The sequence below is a fragment of the Pantherophis guttatus genome, chromosome 3 (genome assembly GCF_059756535.1).
Source record: "Pantherophis guttatus breed Tessera chromosome 3, ASM5975653v1, whole genome shotgun sequence".
NCBI classification, from domain to species: Eukaryota; Metazoa; Chordata; class Lepidosauria; order Squamata; family Colubridae; genus Pantherophis; species Pantherophis guttatus.
This window is the reverse complement of record NC_142065.1, coordinates 198,578,984-198,600,753: the sequence shown is the minus strand read 5'-3', so window position 1 is coordinate 198,600,753 and position 21,770 is coordinate 198,578,984. Positions and strand designations below refer to the sequence as shown.

Sequence of the window (21,770 nt, the reverse complement as noted above, 5' to 3'; positions counted from 1 at the left end):
CCAAAACTAGATAAAGAGAACCCAATTATACAAATGAGTCTGGAACATCACATTTGTTTCGTAACCACATTTTAGACTACATATGTGCAGAAATATTGAACATTCAAAAGGTTCTCAAACTTGTAAGCACGACTATAGTAAGTTGGAAAAATGCAGCTTCTCTGTCATTTGCTGGCTGTCATCAGCATAATGCCTGTTCTCAAAGTTTGTAAAAAAAATAAATACATTTGTAAGCTGCTTTCCTCTTCCCCAAGAATGTTTTTCTAATTTCTTCTGATGAGTGAGATCAACCATCTTGATTAACAGGACATATTTTTATCCTTATAGTTGACCGAAGTTACGAGGAACTGCAGTGGCTGCTAAACATGGTCCAAAATGATCCAGTGCCCTATGTCAGGTTAGCCGCCCCCCCCTTTTTTTTGCAACATTGCAGTATTTCAGTTTATTTTATATATATATAATACCCTAAATGTAAAATTGCTTTTTCCAGTAATCCATTTAAAAACCACTTGCTTAAAAGAATATAGTTTCGATTTATATATCTCAAATGATTTTGCCTTTATTTATTTATTTATTTATTTAGAAAATATATTGTACTGCTATGTTTCCCTTTCTTGGGTTCTGTTAGCCATAATCCCATTTTTCAGCAGTGAAGATTTGCAAGGCATCTTAGTTTCTCAGGACATGGGAATTATCTTTGAGTCATGACTAAATTCATACAACATGCCAGATTAAATTATATTGATCAGTTTGTACGAAGCAAGGCTCTATGTCTTATGCGAAGCTACCTTGTTTTCCCGAAAATAAGACCCAGTCTTATATTTTCTTTTCACCAAAAAAGGCACCAGGTCTTATTTTCAGGGAGAGGTGGGGTCTTCCACTGACTCACCTTGTAGCAGCGGCACCAACAGTCCTGCCCAGCAGAAGCCTGCTGCTGGCCTACTTCTTCTGCAGCCGCTTGTTGCTGCTTGTGTGCATCACCCCCGGCCTCCCTTTTGCTGTCAGAGGCCTTCTGGAAAGGCCTCTGAGGCTGGGAAATGGGCTCCAGATTGACATATCCGGTGCTCCCCCGACCTCGTTTCGCCATTAAAGGCCCTTCCAGAAAGGCCTCTGCAGCCAAGAAACGAGGTCCAGATTGACGCGTGCATCGCCCTGGCTTTTGCCATTCTGTTTCTTCCTTCCCAGAAGGAAAAGCCTCTGCAGCTGATAACAGAGCTCTGGATCGATCCAGAACTCTTTTATCAGCTGCAGAGGGCTTTCTGGAAGGGCCTCTGATGGTGAAACGAAGCTGAGGGCGCCACACTCATCAGTCCGGAGGCTGTTTCTCAGCTGCAGAGGCCTTTCTGGAAGTCCTCTGACAAGTGAAAGTGAGGCCGGGGGTGACGCGCAGAAGCGGCGGCAAGCGGCCACAGAAGAAGTGGGCTAGCAAGGTAGGTGTCGGGGTATGCAAGGCCTGGTAAGTATGGCAGCTCTACCCACCCACCTTAATTTATACCCATGCAGCTTGCAACTCCCCCTGCACCCCAGAGTGGGCAGGGTCTTAATTAGGGCTTATTTTGGTGGCAGGGCTTATATTGGGCACACATGTAAAAATCAAGCTAGGACTTACTTTCGGGGTAGATCGTATTTTCTGGAAAACACAGCATATTCACACATGTTGTGTGAATGGAACGGAGCCATAGTACAGGTATTCCTTATAACTTACAGCAGTTCATTTAGTGACTATTCGAAGTTACAACAGCACTGGAAAAAAGTGACGTATGATTGTTTTTCACATTTATGACCATTGCAGCATTCCTATGGTCACATGATCAAAAATTCAGACACCCATCAATTGACTCGTATTTATGACAGTTGCAGTGTCCTGGGATCATGTGATCCCCTTTTGCAACTTGGTGGCGCAGTGAACTAAAGTGCTGTTAAGTAGCACTTAGCTGCCAGCTGCCTGCAATTGCTGCAAGTTCAAATCTCACCAGGCTCAAGGTTGACTCAGCCTTCCATCCTTCCGCGGTAGGTAAAATGAGGACCCGGATTGTGGGGGCAATAAGCTGACTCTGTATAAAAAGAACACCGCTTGGGGGGGGGGCGAAAGCCCTACTAAGCAGGTATATATAAAAGTATGAAGACTATTGCTTAACACATTGTAAGCTGCCCTGAGTCTCTGGAGAAGGGCGGCATATAAGTCGAACGAATAAAAAAATAAATAAATAAATAAATGAATGAATAAATAAATAAATGAATAAATGAATGAATAAATAAATAAATTTTCTGACAAGCAAAATCAATGGGGAAGGCAGATTCACTTAACAACCACGTTGCTAATTTAATACCTGCAGTGATTCACTTAACAAATGTGGCAAGAAAGGTCATAACATGGGGCAAAACTCACTTAACAACTGTCTCACTTAGCAACAGAAATTTGGGGCTCAATTGTGGTCGTAAGTCGAGGACTATCTGTATTCAGATTGTTACTGCTTGGGTCAATAAATTTGGATTATCAGTTTCAGTTTGAAATCATATATTACTAAGCAAGAGGGCAGCCCTTTTCTATTTTGAGGATAAATAAGAATTGTTTTAAGTGAAAACCTAAAACTGATGAGAAAATATTAAGTTTCTTATGCTTTTCCTAGTAACTGCCCATATTCAACTAGTTTGAGAAACATAGCATGGCAAACCTTTATTTTTTTGAGGGAAAATCCATCTTTAGTTTTTTTTTTTTCTATAATTTTTCTCCTTTAAATTCACACAACTCGCAGTGTATTTTGCACAGAGTATGTGGGTTCATTCTATGTGGGTACTAAAGAAAATATTATTTGGTTTCTGGTTTGTAATGGCAAACAAAGATTATAAATTATACATTTATTTGATGTTTTGCCTATTGATTTTAAATTAGAGAGATAATTCAGGAGTGATGACCTGAATAATGACAACCTTTGAACAATTTAGTTTCTTTTCTCTATTGGTTTTTTCATTATTATTTTTTAGAAGTTTAGGCAAATTTACAGAAAGTGATTTCCTAAGCTTTGTGAACGCAAATTAATGAGTTTGACCCTATAATATTAAAGTTAAGAACTTTCTCCAAAATTTGAGAAAGTATAAGAATAGAAACCTGCAAATTAGAATTTATATGGATTAAAAGTTGCTTTTGTCTTCTTTCAGACATAAAATATTAAACATGTTGACAAAGAATCCACCATTTACCAAGAATATGGAATCTCCTTTATGCAATGAAGCTTTGGTCGATCAACTCTGGAAGCTTATGAATTCAGGTTAAAATCTTTTTTTCTTAATTACTTACAATTTTTATATCAATCAACATCTATTAATATATAGAATAAAGCTAAACATACATATTTATTATCTTAATAATTTACCCTATGCGGTTACTCTAAAGCACACAAATGTAACTTATTTGGATTTCCTCCAACATAGACTTTGTCTTTTAGTCAGGTCTCCAATAAACATTATTCTAAGTATGCTATAAATGGGAATTACCTGCACTGTATATTAGGTTTACCTTTGTGAACTAATGAGACAGTCTTGATCCTTAGCTAGGCTTCTTCAGCCGTGGTGGTACGGTGGTTAAAATGCAGTACTGCAGGCTACTTCTGCTGCCTGTCAGCTGCCTGCAGTTCAGCAGTTCAATTCTCACTGGCTCAAGGTTGACTCAGCCTTCCATCCTTCCGAGGTTGGTAAAATGAGGACCCAGATTGTTGGGGGCAATAGGCTGACACTGTAAACTGCTTAGAGAGGGCTGTAAAGCACTGTGAAGTGGTATATAAGTCTAAGTGCGATTGCTATTGCTAGTGCTATTTTTCAAAAGTCAGCTGAACTTGGAAAACAAATGTCACATCAAATAAAATCCACTGATTTCTCTAAGAACAGTAAACACAAGAATTTCAACAACGGACAGTGACAAACCAGATCTTCAAAGGCTGAGTCCTTGTATAATGAGGGAGAATACATAGGGATAATATTCAGCAAATTTGTTCAACTGTTAATTAAGAATGCAATGTAAGAAAGGAAATTAGTTTTTATGCAATTTTCTACTGATAGAACTGTTTCCATCAGTAGAACTGGGAGGAGGCTGTTCTCTCCATTTCAGACCTTCACACATCTTTTCTATATGTTTACATCTTACACATCAACGCACATGTTCTTTGTTTCAAATTAATTTGATTAGAATTGGGTTCTGGCAGCGAGGGGAATCTAACAGTGCATATTCATTTGTTGCCACAAGTTGTAGTTTGTTGCCTAGCATGGAAGGGTAGCAAATTATATGTACCTCACAGCCAGTGGACATTTGTCCTGCAGCATTGCCATGATGCCCGACAAGCTGGTCATTTCGGGTTCCTGAAAACATTACATCTGGCCAACAGGCAGTTCTGGTGGCCCAAAATGAAAAAAAGACATAGAAAACTATGTCAGGAGCTGCATGGTCTGCGCGACCATGAAGAAGCGGCCAGAGGAAACCCCCAGGCCTCCTGCAACCCGTGGCAAATTCCACCCGACCCTGGGAGGAAATAGCCATGGATTTCATTGCAAGCAATGGGAATACCGTCAAATGGACGGTTATTGACCCGTTCTCGAAGCAAGCCCATTTTGTGGTCTGCCCTGACCTGTTGTGGCCCACCAGCAGCCAGTGGAGCTGGTGGCAGACTCAGATAGTGAGGAGGTTGGGGAGGAACCAGTCCTAGAGTCTGGGGAAGACTCTGATGAGTGCTCTGCGTCAGAGGCAGAGATGGGTCCAGGGCCGCCCGACAGTTATCAGCTGCCTTTGGAGTCAGAGATCAGTGTGGCAGAAGAACAGCTGGAGCTTGTTCCCGATGTGCGCATGCACAGAGCTGCCAGGAGAAGGGAACAGTTAAGGAACAAGGGCCGACTCAGGAGTAAAGGCATAGGTGGACGGTGAATGGCCCCTTCCATAGGGAATAAAGAGGAGCGAAAGGGGACCGGAGTTTGCAGGAGACAATTAGTTCGCTTAATTAGTTTATGACTCTCAGAGACTCCTTGCCAAGTACTTTCTTGTACAGTGTTGCGTTTTGAAGATATTGGCCTAGTGGCTCTCCAAGCCAGATAAAGTCTGTGTTTGTGAATTCACCCTGGAAAGACTGTTTGCTGGGATTTTGCTGGATTGAATGAGGAGAATTCACAGTAACTTAATAAAAAGGGGTTTTGTCGGGACAAGGAGTCTGCTTTGTGGTTTGGGGAAGCCTAGGTCAGAACTGGGCCTACTGTCGGCACGAAGCTGGCCATGTTCCTCACTCACATCCACTGCCTCCACGGTGTTCTGTCCCCCTTCCCCACACAGGCAAACACACAACCAGGCACGCCTGCCAAGATTTTATTAAGCAATTAGACTAGAAACCCTTGCAGATAAGAGTTTTGGCAGTAAACTGTGAAATGCCTGCCAAGTCAGTTTTCACTCACAGTCAGCAAGAGAGAGAGTTTCTCCTCAGTTCGGTTCAGTAGCAAAAAGTAATCCACGAAGTAAGAATTGGCCAAGGTCCAATCCAGATTTCAGGTAACACGATGTGACTCTCAGGTTTTTAACTTTGACTGTCACAAAGCCTGAAGAGCAATCACACCCACTTTTATTCCTTGTGGGGTGTGGCTGAGTGTCTCTGCTCAATCTCTGGCCCTCCCACGCCTCTTTCGTTGCTGCGCACACTTCTACCTCAGACACTGCCTGGGATCAAGCCAGGATTCATCATCCTTGCTCCTTATCTGTTGTTGTTCCGATGTGCTTTCCTCCTGGCATATCCCAGGCTGTTCCTCTTGGCCTTTGGATGGAACCTGAGGCATTGCCAGAGAGGAGGATCCTGGAGAGGGAGGCCTTATCAGTTCCTCCCCATCACCTTCTGAGTCCTCTTCCTCTGTTAGGACAGGCTCGGGAGTCGGAGTCACAACACACGGCGTCCTGCGGAGGATCATCTCTCCTGCCTTAGATGGGATTAAGAAATTCATGAGAGTTAGATAAATTGACGATGTTGGTCTTTGTGTTTATACGGCACTTCTGGTTTCAGAGGTCTAACATCCTGCTTCCCACAGAGGCCAAACATACTTCTGATTATGAAGGCAGTTTTTTCCCACTCATCCCTCCCAGGACGTGGTGTACAGTGGCACTTCTTATTCCCATAACAACTCCTTGGTTTTTTTTTTACCCTCAGATTAATCATCTGAGCATATAAAAATATGTTCCGGATTTTCTTTAAAAAAAAAGAGTTTTTGCAAGCAAAGCATTGAGTGGAATAGTGATATGTTTTTTCCTAGTAAAATGCTCTTTTTTAAATGTACGATATTTTAGGGAAGAAAAATATTGCACCAGAGTTCTGTAACTGATTTCTTTTTTCTTTTCTTTTTTTCATGTAACAGGCCCTGTTTTACCAGGAGGGTAAAAATTGATATTCATCTGACCAATTGTTTATAACAATTTTCAAAACATTTATATATAACTTTAATCTCACATGACCTTTTTTCCTTTTGCAAGTTTTACAGCTGGGTAGCAGCTTAAGTAATTGGGGTGGCAATTTTTGGAAGGCTTTGCTAAAAGTCAAAATTCAAGAAGTAAAACAGTTTGGATTTTGTCTTGCATTTAAAAAAAAAATACTGACGCAGATTTGTCTCAAAAAATTAGCCTTTTAACTTATTGACCTTATTGTAACAAAAGGAGTGATAATGGAAGAGAGATTTTTGATTTTTTTTGAAGGGTTAAGCAGCAAATCTCTGTGAGTCATGTGGATCTTTTATTTGAATTGTACTTTCTGTTAAGAACAATTGTGAAGTCCCAGATTACCAGTAAGAATATTTATTAAGATAAACTCTCTTGAATGGCCTATTGAAATAAGCAGATCTTCACCATGTTATTACATATTAAGGGGAATGTAAACTGCCTCCCAGAATAAAGCTAGAACTAATGAATTCCTTTAAAGTTCTTAAATGAATATTCATACTTCAAATATCTATTTCCAAGGCAATCAGTATATTCTACAACAACTGATTTTAAAAGTTCAGATTGCATACTTTTTATTGTTACCATTATCTGAACGAACAAATTAATGCTTGGCAAAGAACTGTTGTTGTTTTTTCCTGTCTGTGCTCAAATCAGTAGAATCATAAATTGGAAAGAAAAGCAAAAGGAAATAATCTCTGGTTTATTATCTTCTGGAAGATGGGTTCAACTTTGGATGGCAAGAACTGTTGAGCTCCATTTCATTGTGTTTTTAGCTTTCTTATCAGGGCGAAAAGGTCTTTGGGTCCATACAGTATCATATGCTGCAGGATCTTGTGACAGTTGTGTGTGTATATATATATATGTGTGTGTGTGTGTGTGTCTTGTAATTTTCCTCTTTGCTGAATTGTGCTTGAGACACACCCCTTTTACTTCATTTACTGGCTATTTTTTTTCTCTTCTGGGAACTGTTTGCTAAAATATACTGTATATTTCAAAATATTGTTGCTTCCTGTATTATAAATATATCTTTTCTTGGCCTTGCACACCACTAAATCTATAATCATTAAAGCTAATGACTAATAAACCTATGTCTATAGGTTTACATCTATAATATTTTACACACACACACATGTGTGTGCTTGCCTGCCTGCCTGCTTATGCATACCTACACCCAGACACACCCAGACACACACACACACACACACACGGTATATAGAGGAATTGACCTCCTTTTTAAATCTCAACTTATTTCAGTTTAAAATGTGACGACTGTACATGTAGTCCTCTCTTACTGAACACTTGTTCAGCGACTGTTTGAAGTTAAAACATTGTGGAAAATGGGAAACTTATGATTGGTCCTCAAAGCTGCAATTGTTGCAGCATCCTTGCAGTCATGTGAACATAAATTGTGCTCTTGGCAGCCGGTGTGCATTTACGATTGTCGCAACTCCCAGCAATCACATGATTGTCATTTGCGGCCCTGAAAGCCGGCTTTCAACAAGCAACGTTAATGGAGAAGCCAGTGGGAAATTGCAAGTCACTGTCACACGATGTGCTTGAAGACTCACAGCGATTCACTTAACAACTGCAACTGGCGCTGACATAAGTCAGGTGCAGACACAGGGCACTTCACTTTAAGACCGCATCGCTTAGTGGCAGATTTGCCAGTCCTAACTGCAGTTGGTAGCCCGTAGTTGATACATTTAATGTCCGTTTGTTGGAAGTACATAATAAAAATACAATGAATATTTTTATCAGTTAAAACGTAAGAAGTAAAAACAACATTGCTAATGATTTCTTGGCAATGTTTGCTCAGAATTCCTGTTGTTGCAAAATGGTATCAGTCCTTGAGTTACAGCCATTTGTTCAACAATGGTTTGAAGTTGCAATTAGTGCTGAATGAAAGGACTTATGGTCTGGTTCTTGGACGTTCCAGCCGTTTCAGTTTCCCCGCAGTCCCATGAACAAAATTCTGGCGTTTTGTCAACTAGTGGCGCGGCCTGTGTAGCTAGTAGCTGATTCAGACAGCAAGGAGGCTGGTGTGGTGCTGCGAGTGCCAGCTTGTGCAGCTGGCACTCGAGTCGGACAATGAGGAGGCTGGAGAAGATGTGGTGCCAGAGGCGGGGATTCAGCCAGGGCCTTCAGAACTTCCAGAAGCTCCCTTAGGTGAAGAGGATGAAGAGGAGGAGCCTCTTCTCGATGCACGGGCACGCAGACCTGCCAAAAGGCAGGAGTGGCTCCTCAGGAGGAGGTCTCCTCGAGAGTAAGGCTTGGTGCTAATTGGCCACTCCCTTAGCCTATTTAAGGAGGAATGCCGACTGAAGCAATTTGCAGGGAACAACTTAGTTCACATACCTTCGTGTCTTGTCTTGCTTATCTTATCAGCTTCCTGCAAATTGCTTCTGGGCATTCTGCCAACCATAGTCAGTTTTCAATTATTATTCTTTGAATTCTTGGTGGCTGTTAATGCAATTAATTAACAGCCGTTGGGGTAGTAAAGTAAGGTTTGAACGAACTTTGTGTGTGCTGTGTTCTTTAGGGTCCGTAGCTGGAGCAGAACAACTAGTTTTCACTTACGCCCGGTTGCAGTGTCCCACAATCATGTGACCACCATTTGCAACCTTTGCCGACTTACCACAGTGGGGAAGCCAAAAAGGGAAGTTGCTTTTTCCTCGGGTAACTCTTACACACACACATGCACACGCACGCACACACACACACATCTTTCTTTGCTCGCACACATCATCCTCTCCTTCCCTCTTTTGCTACATGCACGCACCCGCCAGCTATCTTCTTCCCGGGTCTCTATGTACTTGTACAGCAATTCCCTCCCTGCTGCTTTCTCCAATGCACCTCACTCTTCTTCCATCCTTTGCTAACGTGCATGTGCCCAAGAATGCCCTCCTGGGCCTCCCTGTGCTCCCACAAACACACACATGCCCCACCCTATTTCCTGGCCCTCACTGCCCTTTCAGGCACCCACCAGTGCCCCCTTTTTCCAGCTGTGTAGACTCTCACACATGCAGGCACCCACCAGTGCCCTCCTTCCTAGGCCCGTCTGCGTTTACCTGCATCCATGCCTTCTCTTCCCAGCCTTTCTCCGCTTGTAAGCACCGTTTGTCCTCCTTCCCTGGCCTTCCTGAGCTTGTGCCACACTGCAGCAGCACTCCCCCTCTCCCATCTTGTGCGCGGTCAATACTGGGCTTCTCCCACTCCTCTGCAGCATCCCTACGTTCCTTACCTGGGACTCCCGTCTGCTTCGCTCTTAAACGGCCCTCAGCCTGGAGTTACGACTTGTTGAATCGTCATTGCCAAGCAGTGCAGTCACTCGAAACTGCGCCTAACAGCCTCCTGCTTAGCAACGGCAATCCCAGTCCCAATGGCTGTCAGAATTTAACTTGTCAAGGTTGACTCAGCCTTCCATCCTTCCGAGATAGGTAAAATGAGGACCCGGATTGTGGGGGCAATAAGGTGACTTTGTATAAAAAAGAACACCGCTTGGGGGGGGGGCGAAAGCCCTACTAAGCAGGTATATACAAAAGTATGAAGGTTATTGCTTAACGCATTGTAAGCCGCCCTGAGTCTCCGGAGAAGGGCGGCATATAAATCGAACCAATAAATAAATAAATAAATAAATAACCCCAGGACTACCTGTAGAGGTGAAGTTGATCCCTTTCTGAGAGCTCTTTCTCTTTGCTGCGGATGTTGCAGCGGAAGGCATCATGTTTGTAAAGATGACTCTTTGCTCTCTCTCTCTCTCTTTATTTCCCAAGGTACGTGCCACGACTGGAGGCTGCGCTGTGGTGCCGTCGACCTGTACTTCACCCTGTTTGGTCTTAGCAGGCCTTCCTGTTTGCCCCTACCGGAGCTTGGCTTGGTCCTTAACCTCAAAGAAAAGAAAGCTGTGCTGAACCCGACGATAATCCCTGAACCCGGAGCAAATGGCCCGGAACCTCCTAACAATCCAAACTCACTGGGTCAAATAGTTGGCTTCCAAAGCACAGTAAGCGAATTCCTCCTCCCCTCCCCCCATCCCGATTCCTTGCACACCCTGAATTCCCTTCTTCACCCGCAGCAGCTCAGTTTCCCATAGTGGTCTCCATTTTTAACTCTTGTTCTCCCTGATCTCACTGCAGCCTGTTTCTCTTGGGTCAAAGCTTGTCTCCACTCCCTCCCTAGGCCATTTATTTAATCAGGCTGTGATTTTTCTCATCGAAGTTGCTTGAAAAAGTGAACACTGTGCCCATATCCTGTCCATAAATCCACTTGGCTCTTATGGAGAGGGAAGCCTCTCGAATCTCACCAGGCTCAAGGTTGACTCAGCCTTCCATCCTTTCTAAGGTAGGTAAATTGAGGACCCAGTTTGTGGGGGCAATAAGCTGACTTTGTATAAATATACAAAAGTATGAAGGCTATTGCTTATCACATTGTAAGCCGCCCTGAGTCTCGGGAGAAGGGCAGCATATAAATCAAATTTTAAAAAAAAACAAAAAAACAATAGCACAGATTTTAAGGTATCAGCCTGGGTGATAAATTGCCCCATGACAAGTGGTAACAAGCATAAACATGGCTTTTTCCTCCATGCTGTCGTCCTTTTTGTATTAGCAAAACATGTCCTTTCAGTAAAAGGCTGCATTAAGAATCTTACTTGTACGGCTCAATTTATAAAGGTAACTTTGTTTTGACATTGGTCATAACTAATCTATGATTAATAATATCCTCTCTTCCCCCACTATTCTCCCAGTAATCTTGTATACCTAGGGGCCCAATAGCCCTTTAATAAAAAAAAAAAACGAATGTCTGTCATTGTTTAGTAACATATTTATGATTTGGCTGGTTTGGGAGGATGACAGCTCATTCCATTGTATCCAGTAGGAATAATTGCATTCATGTTCTTCAAGAATTACTCCTACAGCTGATATTGTGAAGGATCCCAAATGCATTGTGTTCAGTTCCCAATAAATTGGAATTGTTGTTCATATTCTTGTTATACCACTATTAATATTTCCAAATTTAATTTTTTAATTGCTTCTCAAGGAAGATGATCACCTTCTTAAGGAAACATCCATCCTTCCCCTTCCACATCAGCAGGGGTTGAAGAGGAAAGCTGATACACCTCTTGGGTCTCCACTGGAACCTGGACAGATACTTGAGAAGATTGAAGACAGCAAAGTTAAGCTCAAAATAAGGGTAAGTCAATGGGAGATAGTGAGAGAACCGTGCATGCCCCAATCTTAAACGTCAGATATCACTATATATTTCTGTACTTGCCTGGGAAAAAAATCCAGCCCCTTTTGAAAGATGGCTTGTATCTTATATTGTATCTGTACTGCACGAGTCAAAAAGAGGGCTGTGAAAATATTTACAGACCCCTCGCATCCTGGACATAAATTGTTTCAACTCCAACCCTCAAAACGACGCTATAGAGCACTGCACACCAGAACTAGACACAAGAACAGTTTTTTCCCCGAACGCCATCACTCTGCTAAACAAATAATTCCCTCAACACTGTCAAACTATTCATTAAGTCTGCATTACTATTACTATTAGTCTTCCCATCGTTCCCACCACCCATCTCCTCCCATTTATGACTGCATGACTGTAACTTTGTTGCTTGTATCCTTACTATTTATATTTATATTGATTGTTTCCTAGTATGATTTGATAGCTTATTTGTACCCTGTGACTATCATTAAGTGTTGTACCTTATGATTCTTGATGGATGTATCTTGTCTTTTTATGTACACTGAGAGCATATGCACCAAAGACAAATTCCTTGTGTGTCCAATCACACTTGGCCAATAAAGAATTCTATTATCACATGATTCTTTGACTTATGGACTACATAAGACACTCCAAAAACAAGGGAGAGAGTCAAAGAACTGTAGCTTTTGACACTACCATGTCTAGTATCTTCATGTGTCCCATAGTAGTAAGAAATTGCTAATACCAGGAGGGTCCGACTGAGTAACCCATTTACATTTGTATTAATAGCCATATCTTAAGGAGCACAAACAAATAGTTCTCATTCTAGGAGAAATTGACAGTAAATGAAATCAGGCTGTTTTAAAAACCAAGATTTTTGTTTTTGTTTTTAAACCAGCTTGCTTATTATAATTATTTTCAATAGATGTGGAAAATTTTAAAAAATCATATTTTAGCTGGTGATTAGCACTCTTTATATATGTTTTGATTTTGTTTATTTTCTAATATTGCAGTTTTCAAATTCCCAAGAAGAAGAAGAGATTGATATGGACACGGTTCATGACAGTCAAGCTTTTATCTACCATCATTTAAATATGCTGGAAAGACCATCAACACCAGGTTAGTGTTGGGTGGCTAAAAGTCAATTAAAAAAAAAAAAAAACTATTCTAATGTTTACATTTACCAAAATCTGATTTTTAATGTTGAAAGGCAGTAATTTCTTGTTTACCAAAATAAAGAAGTGTTTATTATTCACTCACAAAAACATGCTAAATCTGTACTTCAAAGTTATGATTTGTTTATGTTCATATATAGTATATTCACATGATCATTCAATTCAGTCTTTCATCTCCTGATCATGACTTTAGTCCATGCTTTTAAATGTCCATTTCATACGTATAAAGAAAGAACATAGATGGAAGTGTTTCCTGTGCTTCGATGATGATGAAACTAGTCCTAGTTATGATAAAAGGATATTTATAATGTAATCCTTTGGAATCTACAGTGCAGCAGAAGTACAGTTTATTTACTTGTCTATGGAGATTCTCAGTCATCCAGGTCATGGTTGTCCCAAAAGTGCTTTTTCAAAAGTTAGTTGGACTTTTGTACATTGGAGAGAAAAAAAACAGTTCACAAACGCATGGGACAACATAGGAGAACAAACCCATTAGGACAAGCAAGATTCAGCAGTCCATCTACATTTGAAAGACAAAGGTCACTCTTTTGAAAAGAGCAGAGTCCATATTCTGGACAGAGAGGACCTCTGGTTTGAAAGAGGGGTCAAAGAGGCCATCTACATTAAGATTAAACAGCCCTCTCCCAACAGAGGGGGAGGGATACAACACCAGCTATCTCCTGTTTACAACACAGCCCTTTCAGCAGTTCCAAGAAGGTTCCACATCCGTTTGCGCTATTCAGGTGACCCTGAGGACAGAAATAAACCTCCAAGTGGCCTCAATGACTCTCAGAAAGAGTGCTAATGACCAGATGATTGCAAGGAATATAAATCCTTCCTTCCATTCTCCACCATTCAGTCAGAACTGAAGAAGCTTCTTGGATGAGAAGTGAAATGTCTTCAAGGAAAAAACAAACTTCAGTTGCCTTTTGAAAAAAAGCACCTTTGGGACAATGTATTCGTTTGCTCACAATTAAGAGTCACTTAGGTAATGAGGTGGGCAGTACCTAAAGTTGATAAATAAAAATAAACATTGCAAGAACACAAGAGAGTACTCAAACGAGAAGACTGGACTCATTGGTAGCCTCACACTGCAATGAACAAGAACACAATTTTGCAGCTACTAAGATTGTTGGACAAGCAGGCATAAAACAGCCAGGGAAATGATTGAAGCCTGGGAAACAGGCCCCTTGTTAGTCAATACCACCACCCTGTCAACAACTTAGAAGGCGGGTGCTGGACAGCACAAGCAAACGACAGCTATTGACTTAAAAGCCAGCCATCGACACATACCAATCAACATTTAAAAAGCAATTTACAACAGGCATTATAAATACCACACACAGAGCAGCACACACTCGGCTAGAGAGAAGTTCCCTGAAGATGGAGTCCAGCACGAATCTGAAAGCTCAGAAGACAAAACCTCTGGTCCCGGTGACCGACCCAGATTGGATCCTGCAACATTATCCTGGGACATGCCTTCATTTGTGAAAAATAAACAAATATCTGTATACTTCCTACTCGTTAAACTTTTGGCAGCTTACAAACTGAAAAGCATTTCAAACATCTTCTGACATACAAATGCATGCTATTGGTGGAAAATTTAGGTGACTTTTAAGAATGCATAGGCCATAATTTGCTTCTTTTAAGTATATCTGACCAGTATGACCTTGGCTCTGTGGTCCAAGTAGAATACTGATAATACTGATACTAGATCCCCAAAGCAGCACATCCTATTGTTTTAAAGAAAAGCAGAGCAATCAACTCCTTCAACTGTCTGTAATAGATCTTCTGAAAAGGATTTGTTGAGTACCATATTAGTAAAGCTTTAGTAGTCAGGAAGAATATAAGACCAGCGCCCAACTAAATCATGAACTGATTAAACCGCTTTGTGTGCATCCTTAGGCAAATCAGATGTAAGCTAAATAAATCCAATAGCCGGTATTAAGGGTTTTCAGGGCAGACGCTACCATGAAGGAAAAGTTAATTAGATGTGAGCATCTCCCTTCTTAAAATGTACTTCAAATAGGCTGTAGTTTTTCTCAGTGAGCCATATCTTCAGGCTGTTCCTGAATAGCCCTTAGAAAGCACATTGCTGGCAAATAGCTTGTGCTTTAAAAAAAAAAAATCAAAAGCTTCCCATTTCAAACGGCTGCTGTGATGGATGTGAAAATTTTGTCCCAAATCTCCCACTGTTTCCACTCAACTGGAAACTCTTCCTTATGGGAGAGGAGCAATCATTTAACAAACGTGATTGATTCAGGATTTCAAAATTTACATGAGTTGACCAAAGCAGAGAGCATATTTCAAAGAGTAAGTTGGAAATCTGTTGGATCCAATCATTTCTATGGGCAGACCATTTTATAAGCGAGAGTGCCATAAGAGGGTTTCACTATGTGTTAACATAATCTTTTCTGTAATATTTTTATTTTTAATTGTAAGCTGTAAATATAAACAGAAAATAATAACTGGTTTGTTTTTATCTGAATAGAATAGAATAGAATAGAATAGAATAGAATAGAATAGAATAGAATAGAATAGAATAGAATAAAAGAGTTGGAAGTCTTCAAGTCCAACCCCCTGCTTAGGCAGGAAATCCTATACCTGTGATGGCGAACCTATGGCAGGCGTGCCACAGGTGGCACACGGAGCCATATCAGTGAGCACGTGAGTGTTGCCCTAGCTCAGCGCTGGCCAGCTGATTTTCGGGCCTTCCGGACCCACCGGAAGTCGGGAAACAGGCTATTTCCGGCCTCCAGGGGGGATGGGGAAGGCCGTTTTCACCCTCCCCAGGCTCCTAGAAAGGCTCTGGAGCCTGGGGAGGGTGAAAAACGGGCCTTCCAGTCCCACTGGAAGTCGGCAAATGGGCCATTTCCGGCCTCCGGGAGGATGGGGAAGGCTGTTTTTGCCCTCCCCAGGCTCCAAGAAAGCGTCTGGAGCCTGAGGAGGGTGAAAAACAGGCCTACTGGGCCCACTGTGCCATTGCGTGCCAAAAGCGGGGGGAGCGCAGGGGTGTCGCACACGCATGCATGGGGGGGCGGGGCACACTGAACTATGTGTGTGGGCACGCGTGGGTGCGACACCCCTGCGCTCTCCCCACTTTTGACACACGACGGTAAAAAGGTTAGCCATCACTGCCCTATACCATTTCAGACAAATGGGTTGTCCAATCTCTTCTTAAAAACTTCCAGTGTTGGAGCATTCCCAACTTATGGATCCTTAGATCTAGGTTGCTTCTCTCCGTGATTCGTTTCCATCCATTGCTTCTCGTCCTGTCCTTGGGTGCTTTGGAGAATAGCTTGACTCCCTCTTCTTTGTGGCAGCCCCTGAGATATTGGAACACTGCTATCATGTCACTCCTGGTCCTTCTTTTCATTCAACTAGACATACCCAATTTCGGTAACCGTTCTTCATATGTTTTACCCTCCTGTCCCCTAATCATCCTCGTTTAGGATCCCTCTTTTATTATTTTTTATCATAACTCAAAGTGGTTATGCTCCCCCTTCTTCTATTTTCCCCAGAACAACAACCCTATGAGGTGGGTTGAGATGAGGCAGAGTGATTGGCCCAAAATCACCCAGCCAGCTTTCATGCCTAAAGCCAGACTAGAACTCACAGTCTCCTTGTGATTGGCCCAAAGTCATTCAGCTGGCTTTCAGGTCTAAGGCAGGACTAGAACTCACAGTCTTCTGGTTTTTAGCCTGGTGCCTTAACCACTAGACCAAACTGATGCTGTATTTCAGACGGTGACCATTTATCAGGCCATAACGTAAGTGGTAGGGTACATCCTTTGAACTCAGAAGAGACAATGCAAAATCAGCTGGACTGGAAACAATGACCATTGTTTAAAATCTCTAATGAACCTGTGTCGGATAAGACAAAGCAATGCCAAACTGGGTGGGCCAATATGTTTGCTTGCTGTATCATGGCTTTCTATGTTTGAATGATTGTATGGGAACGACTAGCACATATGTGCGAGGGAAACCTTTACCTTTTTATGGCCTCCATATGGCATTTATTAAAATCAAAGGACTGCTTGGACATATTCTTCTAAAGCACCATTCCCATGTTTTTCAAATAACAAAAGGGATAATTTTTGAGCCCCTTGCTGAGAACAAAATCTGGTAGCTTTAATAGTACAGGCCCAGCACTGTTTGGTTGCAAAGATGACTGAAGCTATTATTTCAACTTCTTTTTGTAAATAACAAACAGGACAGCAGCTCATCTGAATAATCTGCAAATGGATTGAGTTAAGACTGGAAGACCCAAAAGTGGCCTCTAGAATACTTACGACTTTTTAAATTTGACACGTTTCCAACTATGAGTAGAGTTTTTCCTGTTCTGAAGCCAGTTTTCTAACATAGACTTGTACTGTCTTCACTCCATTCTTTTAAAACAATTGGTGTTTTATTTTGCTGGGGATACTTAGCAGATTCCTTCTGGAAAGTCTAAGGCACTGTTCTCTACATGGACAAGTCTTTTTATTTATTTATTTTTATTTTTTTTGTCACTCGTAGGTTGTAGGCATGTCAGGTCTTTATAACACGATGGCCATTTAATTTTCAGGCTTTGCACAGTCTGAGATTTAGATCTTAATTTTATATTTGCATGGCAAATATCCTCAAAGTCCATAAACTCTACATCTCACTAAATGGCAACTTTATGGCAGATTTCCAGAAAGTGAAAGTTCAAAGAAACATTTGGACTAAAGTTCTGGAACTTGTATTGGAATTAAGTGGGGGAGAGTTTGAAAACATAACAGACAAGGCAAACTCTGCTTGTGGTTTTTTTGGGGGGAATTGTATTGAAGTATCGTAAGCGTCATACAGGATGATTCAATGCAGTTCTTGTACCAATAGGTCCATACTTGCAAATGGAGATAGATGTTCCTAAAACTGGGCATTTATGATGTTAAGGTGCCTTGACAAGACTTGGGACGTGAAAATTGCCTAAGAACTTGTAATGTGGAAAAAAGTCACTGAAATGTTATGTATAGTCCAACAGACAGGTTTAATTACTATATGCCTGTGACAGTTCTTTTGACATTATCTCTGTCATTTTCTACTATTATCAAGAGAATAATCTTGCAGGATCAGCAAGGCTGTAAACGAGCTTTTTATTTCATTTTTCCTACCTATCCACCTGTCTGTCTGTCTGTCTGTCTGTCTGTCTGTCTATCTGTCTATCTATCTATCTTTATTGTAAGCTTTAACAACAATAAGAACTAGTACAAACTTAAAAAAGGAAAGGAAAGGAAGAAAAAAAAAGCTAAAAGTTTAGAAAGAAACAAAGTAGAAGGAAAATAGAAGGAAAAAAGATATAAAACAAGATATAAAGAAGTGACTTTTGATTTCACCATAGATACAAGTGTAATTACATTTTAACCTTACTTTACTTTATTGATTAGCCCTTGGACCATATCAAAGTGCAAAGTTCCAGACACAAATTATTTCTAAAATCTAAATTTAAAAAATTAAATTAAAAAATAATTTAAAATGGAATTGGATGAAATACAATTTAAAATGAAATTGGAATAAAATACAATTTAAAATATAATTGGAATAAAATACAATAATTTAAGATATAGATAAATAAAATATGATAAAATTATATTTCGGTATCACCCCTACAGTCCACCCCAATCAATCCCATATATGCCGATCTCAGTCGAACCATTTTGCTTAAGTACTTACATTGTAAGTACATTTCTATGTGTTTTAACCATGACCCTCTTTCTTTCTATAATCTATCCTGTCCAATCATCAAAACCATAAATCATGTTTATTTTTTTTTATTTTTTTACTCAAAAACTCAATAAGGGGTTTCCAGTCTTCAATAGATGTGTATATACTCTCTCTCACTCTCTCTCTCTCTCTCTCTCTCTCTGTGTGTGTGTGTGTGTGTGTGTGTGTGTAGAACTATCTTCCAAGAATTCATCCAATTCCTTTTGAAAGCCATTTACATTAGCAACCATCTTGATGTCTAAACCTATTGTATCTTTACCCTTATATTTCTATATCTCAATAACAAACATCTGTGAAAGTGAAGACAATTCAGCCTCTGCCTACGTACATCCATTGAGTTATGGGCTCAATGGAAGAGAACAAGGCCTCTTGGAGCTAGTTATCACAAGTCTTTTGGCAGACATGAAACTTCTATTCCAGAGAATATGTACTACAGGTAGTCCTTGACTTATAACAGTTCGTGTAGTGTCCGTTCAAAGTTACAATGGCACTAAAAGAAGTGGGTTATGGCCATTTTTCACACTTACGACTGTTGTCGCATCCCCATGGTCACATGATCAAAATTCAGACACGTGCCAACTGGTTCATATTTATGACGGTTGCAGCATACCAGGGTCATGTGATCTTTTGACAAGCAAAATCAATGGGGAAGCCAAATTCACTTTAACAGCCGTGTCACTAACGACTGCGATGATTCGCTTAACAAAATGTGGCAGGAAAAGTCATAAAATGGGGCAAAAATCACTTAACAAATGTCTCACTTGGCAACAAAAATTTGGGGCTGTGTTGTAGTTGTAAGTCGAGGACTCCCTGTACGTGGCTTTGGATGTTGTGACAGACCTGACAGGGATCAGCCAATCCTTGTGATTATTTCCTCTTTCAGACTTTTTGTGCTTTACTAGGTGATGGGAAGGATAAATTTCACGGTTTGAGAAATGTTGACCCAAACCATTGAAACAGTTAATTTGTAGAGTTGGGACAATTTTCATATTGTGTTGACAAAAAACAGATAATTGCAAATTAAAAAAATAGGGCAGGAAACTAAACAAGGACAGAGAATGTATATGAGCTAAAAATGGAGTTTTAATTGCTGTTTCCTGAAGAATTTTGACCAAAGAATACATTTGCTAAAAAGAAAGATTCTGAAGAACATCAGATAATTATTTATGACGAGTATTATCTGGGGATCAGGTTGGCTTATGAATACAATCGGTATTTATAGCACTTTATTACCATTTCATAATACTTGTTTTGTGCTATTCTTATACTGCCCAATGGGGGGTATAAAGTAATAAACAAGAGTTCCTGGAGATTTGTGCCGGAAAATAAACAGATGTTACCTCAGGGACCATCCTAGGAAACAGCTGCACGCTCTGAATTGTTTGGTGTCGAATGAATTGAGATGCAAATGGCCGCCTCTCTGTGTCTTTCAGGCTACTTGGCTCTTATGATAGAAACCTACAGCAGGCAAATAATCTATTAGAGGGTCACATCTGTTCTAAACAATCACTGAATCCTGCAAAGTAATTTTTTGCTTCTAAAAATGGGACCTCTCTATAAAATAGTATATCGTAGGTCTGGAATACTTTGATTCAATTAAATTTGGGGTTAAGTACACGAAACTCTTATGTTCCTAAGTAGTCCTTAATTATACCAGTTAATTACTCCAGTTCCTGTTCAGTCACAACTGGATATTTGAGAAGCTTCCAACTGTGTCCTGTTTTTCAGACCTAGAAAAGGAGCTAGAAATTGGTGTACTACCCTTAGAAAAAATAAATAAAGATATAATTCAAAACTTGGCATTTGAAAGCTCAGAACATCTCATTGGATTTTCTGCTTGGTTTTCACAACAGTTCTTTTTCGCAGTCCCCAGGAACCAGAGAGAGTCCTCTGGACAGGTGGCAGCGGCCTCCAACCTTTCCTGCCGGCTTCCCCATTGACTTTCTGGGGAAACTGGCAGGGAAGATTGCACATGGTAATGACATCATGAGGCCCTTGGCAACGGGCGTAAGTGCAGTTGCCAAGCACCCAGATCAGGAGTGAAATGCTCCCGGTTCGGACCGGATCGCCTGATCCGGTAGCGATGGAGGTGGGTGGTTCGGAGAACCGGTAGCAAAAATCCCCTCCCCCCTCCCCCATGCCCACCTGAGCCGTGCGATCATCAGAGGCTTTTTTTTTTAAAAAAAGCATTTTTTTCTACAACCTCTTTGGCTGAAAAAATGCTTTTAAAAGTAAAAAAAAAAGCCTCTGATAATTGCGCGGCTCAGCTGGGATCGTCAGAGACTTTTAAAAGCTTATTTTTACAACCTCTTTGGCCAAAGAGGTTGTAGAAAAAATGCTTTTAAAAGTAAAAAGTAAAAAAAAAAAAAAAAAGCTGGCCACGCCCACCCAGTCACATTACCCACAACCACCAAGCCACGCCCACAGAATCGGTAGTAACAAATTTTACATTTCACCACTGACCCAGATTGTAATTAGGTGACCACGGGAGCTCTGCAACAGCCCTAAATTCAAACTCTGACATAATTTCGAATGGTCGCTGAAGGAATGGCCACTAAGCAAGGACTACTTATATGGGAAACAAACATTGGGACATGGAGATTCTCAATCATCCAGGTCATGGTTGTCCCAAAGGTGCTTTTTCCAAAAGACAACTGGACTTCCTTGGCTTTTTTCCTTTGGAAACATTTTGCTTCTCATCCAAGAAGCTGAAGAAAAACTGAAGAAGCTTCTTGGATAAGAAGTGAAACATTTTCAAAGAGAAAACCCAAGAAAATTTAGTTGCCTTTTGGAACAGCATCTTTGGGACAAGCATCAGGGCAGATGTTTCTTAGGCAACGTTTGGCTTTTGTTGGGATATCTGTTTGCAGTCTGATGTTCTCTTGATCAGTTCGACAAATTGGTTTTTAAATATTTAATTTATTGAAACTTAATTGATGAGCACACGGATATGGAGTGTGTCAGTAGCATTTTCACTCTTAATGTTGAGAAATGCATCTTTTAAGATGTCTTATTACACCATCTAAAAAAGGTCATTTCTTCAGACTTGTATTATTCATATACAATTAATATAAACTAGTAGCTTAATTGGTTGAATCAAAAAGTTTATTCTTTTTAAAATGAGGTAAATAGGCCTTGATCTAGTGTTATTTCAACTAAACTGTTACAGTGGTTATTTTGGGCATTTAATAA

General features: G+C 40.6%; 1 protein-coding gene across 4 annotated transcripts in view; it reads left to right on the top strand.

Annotated features, from left to right (window-relative positions):
* The window catches only part of TAF2 (TATA-box binding protein associated factor 2), a 66,335-nt gene that overhangs the window by 36,383 nt on the left and 8,182 nt on the right, over positions 1-21,770 (top strand). For all 4 annotated transcript variants that reach the window (XM_087890881.1, XM_034422230.3, XM_087890880.1 and 1 more), the window contains exons 21-25: positions 328-397; positions 3,160-3,269; positions 10,228-10,457; positions 11,492-11,644; positions 12,673-12,778. In XM_087890881.1, the coding sequence (XP_087747007.1) occupies positions 328-397; positions 3,160-3,269; positions 10,228-10,457; positions 11,492-11,644; positions 12,673-12,778 (669 nt within the window). The remainder of the gene's footprint in view (positions 1-327; positions 398-3,159; positions 3,270-10,227; positions 10,458-11,491; positions 11,645-12,672; positions 12,779-21,770) is intronic.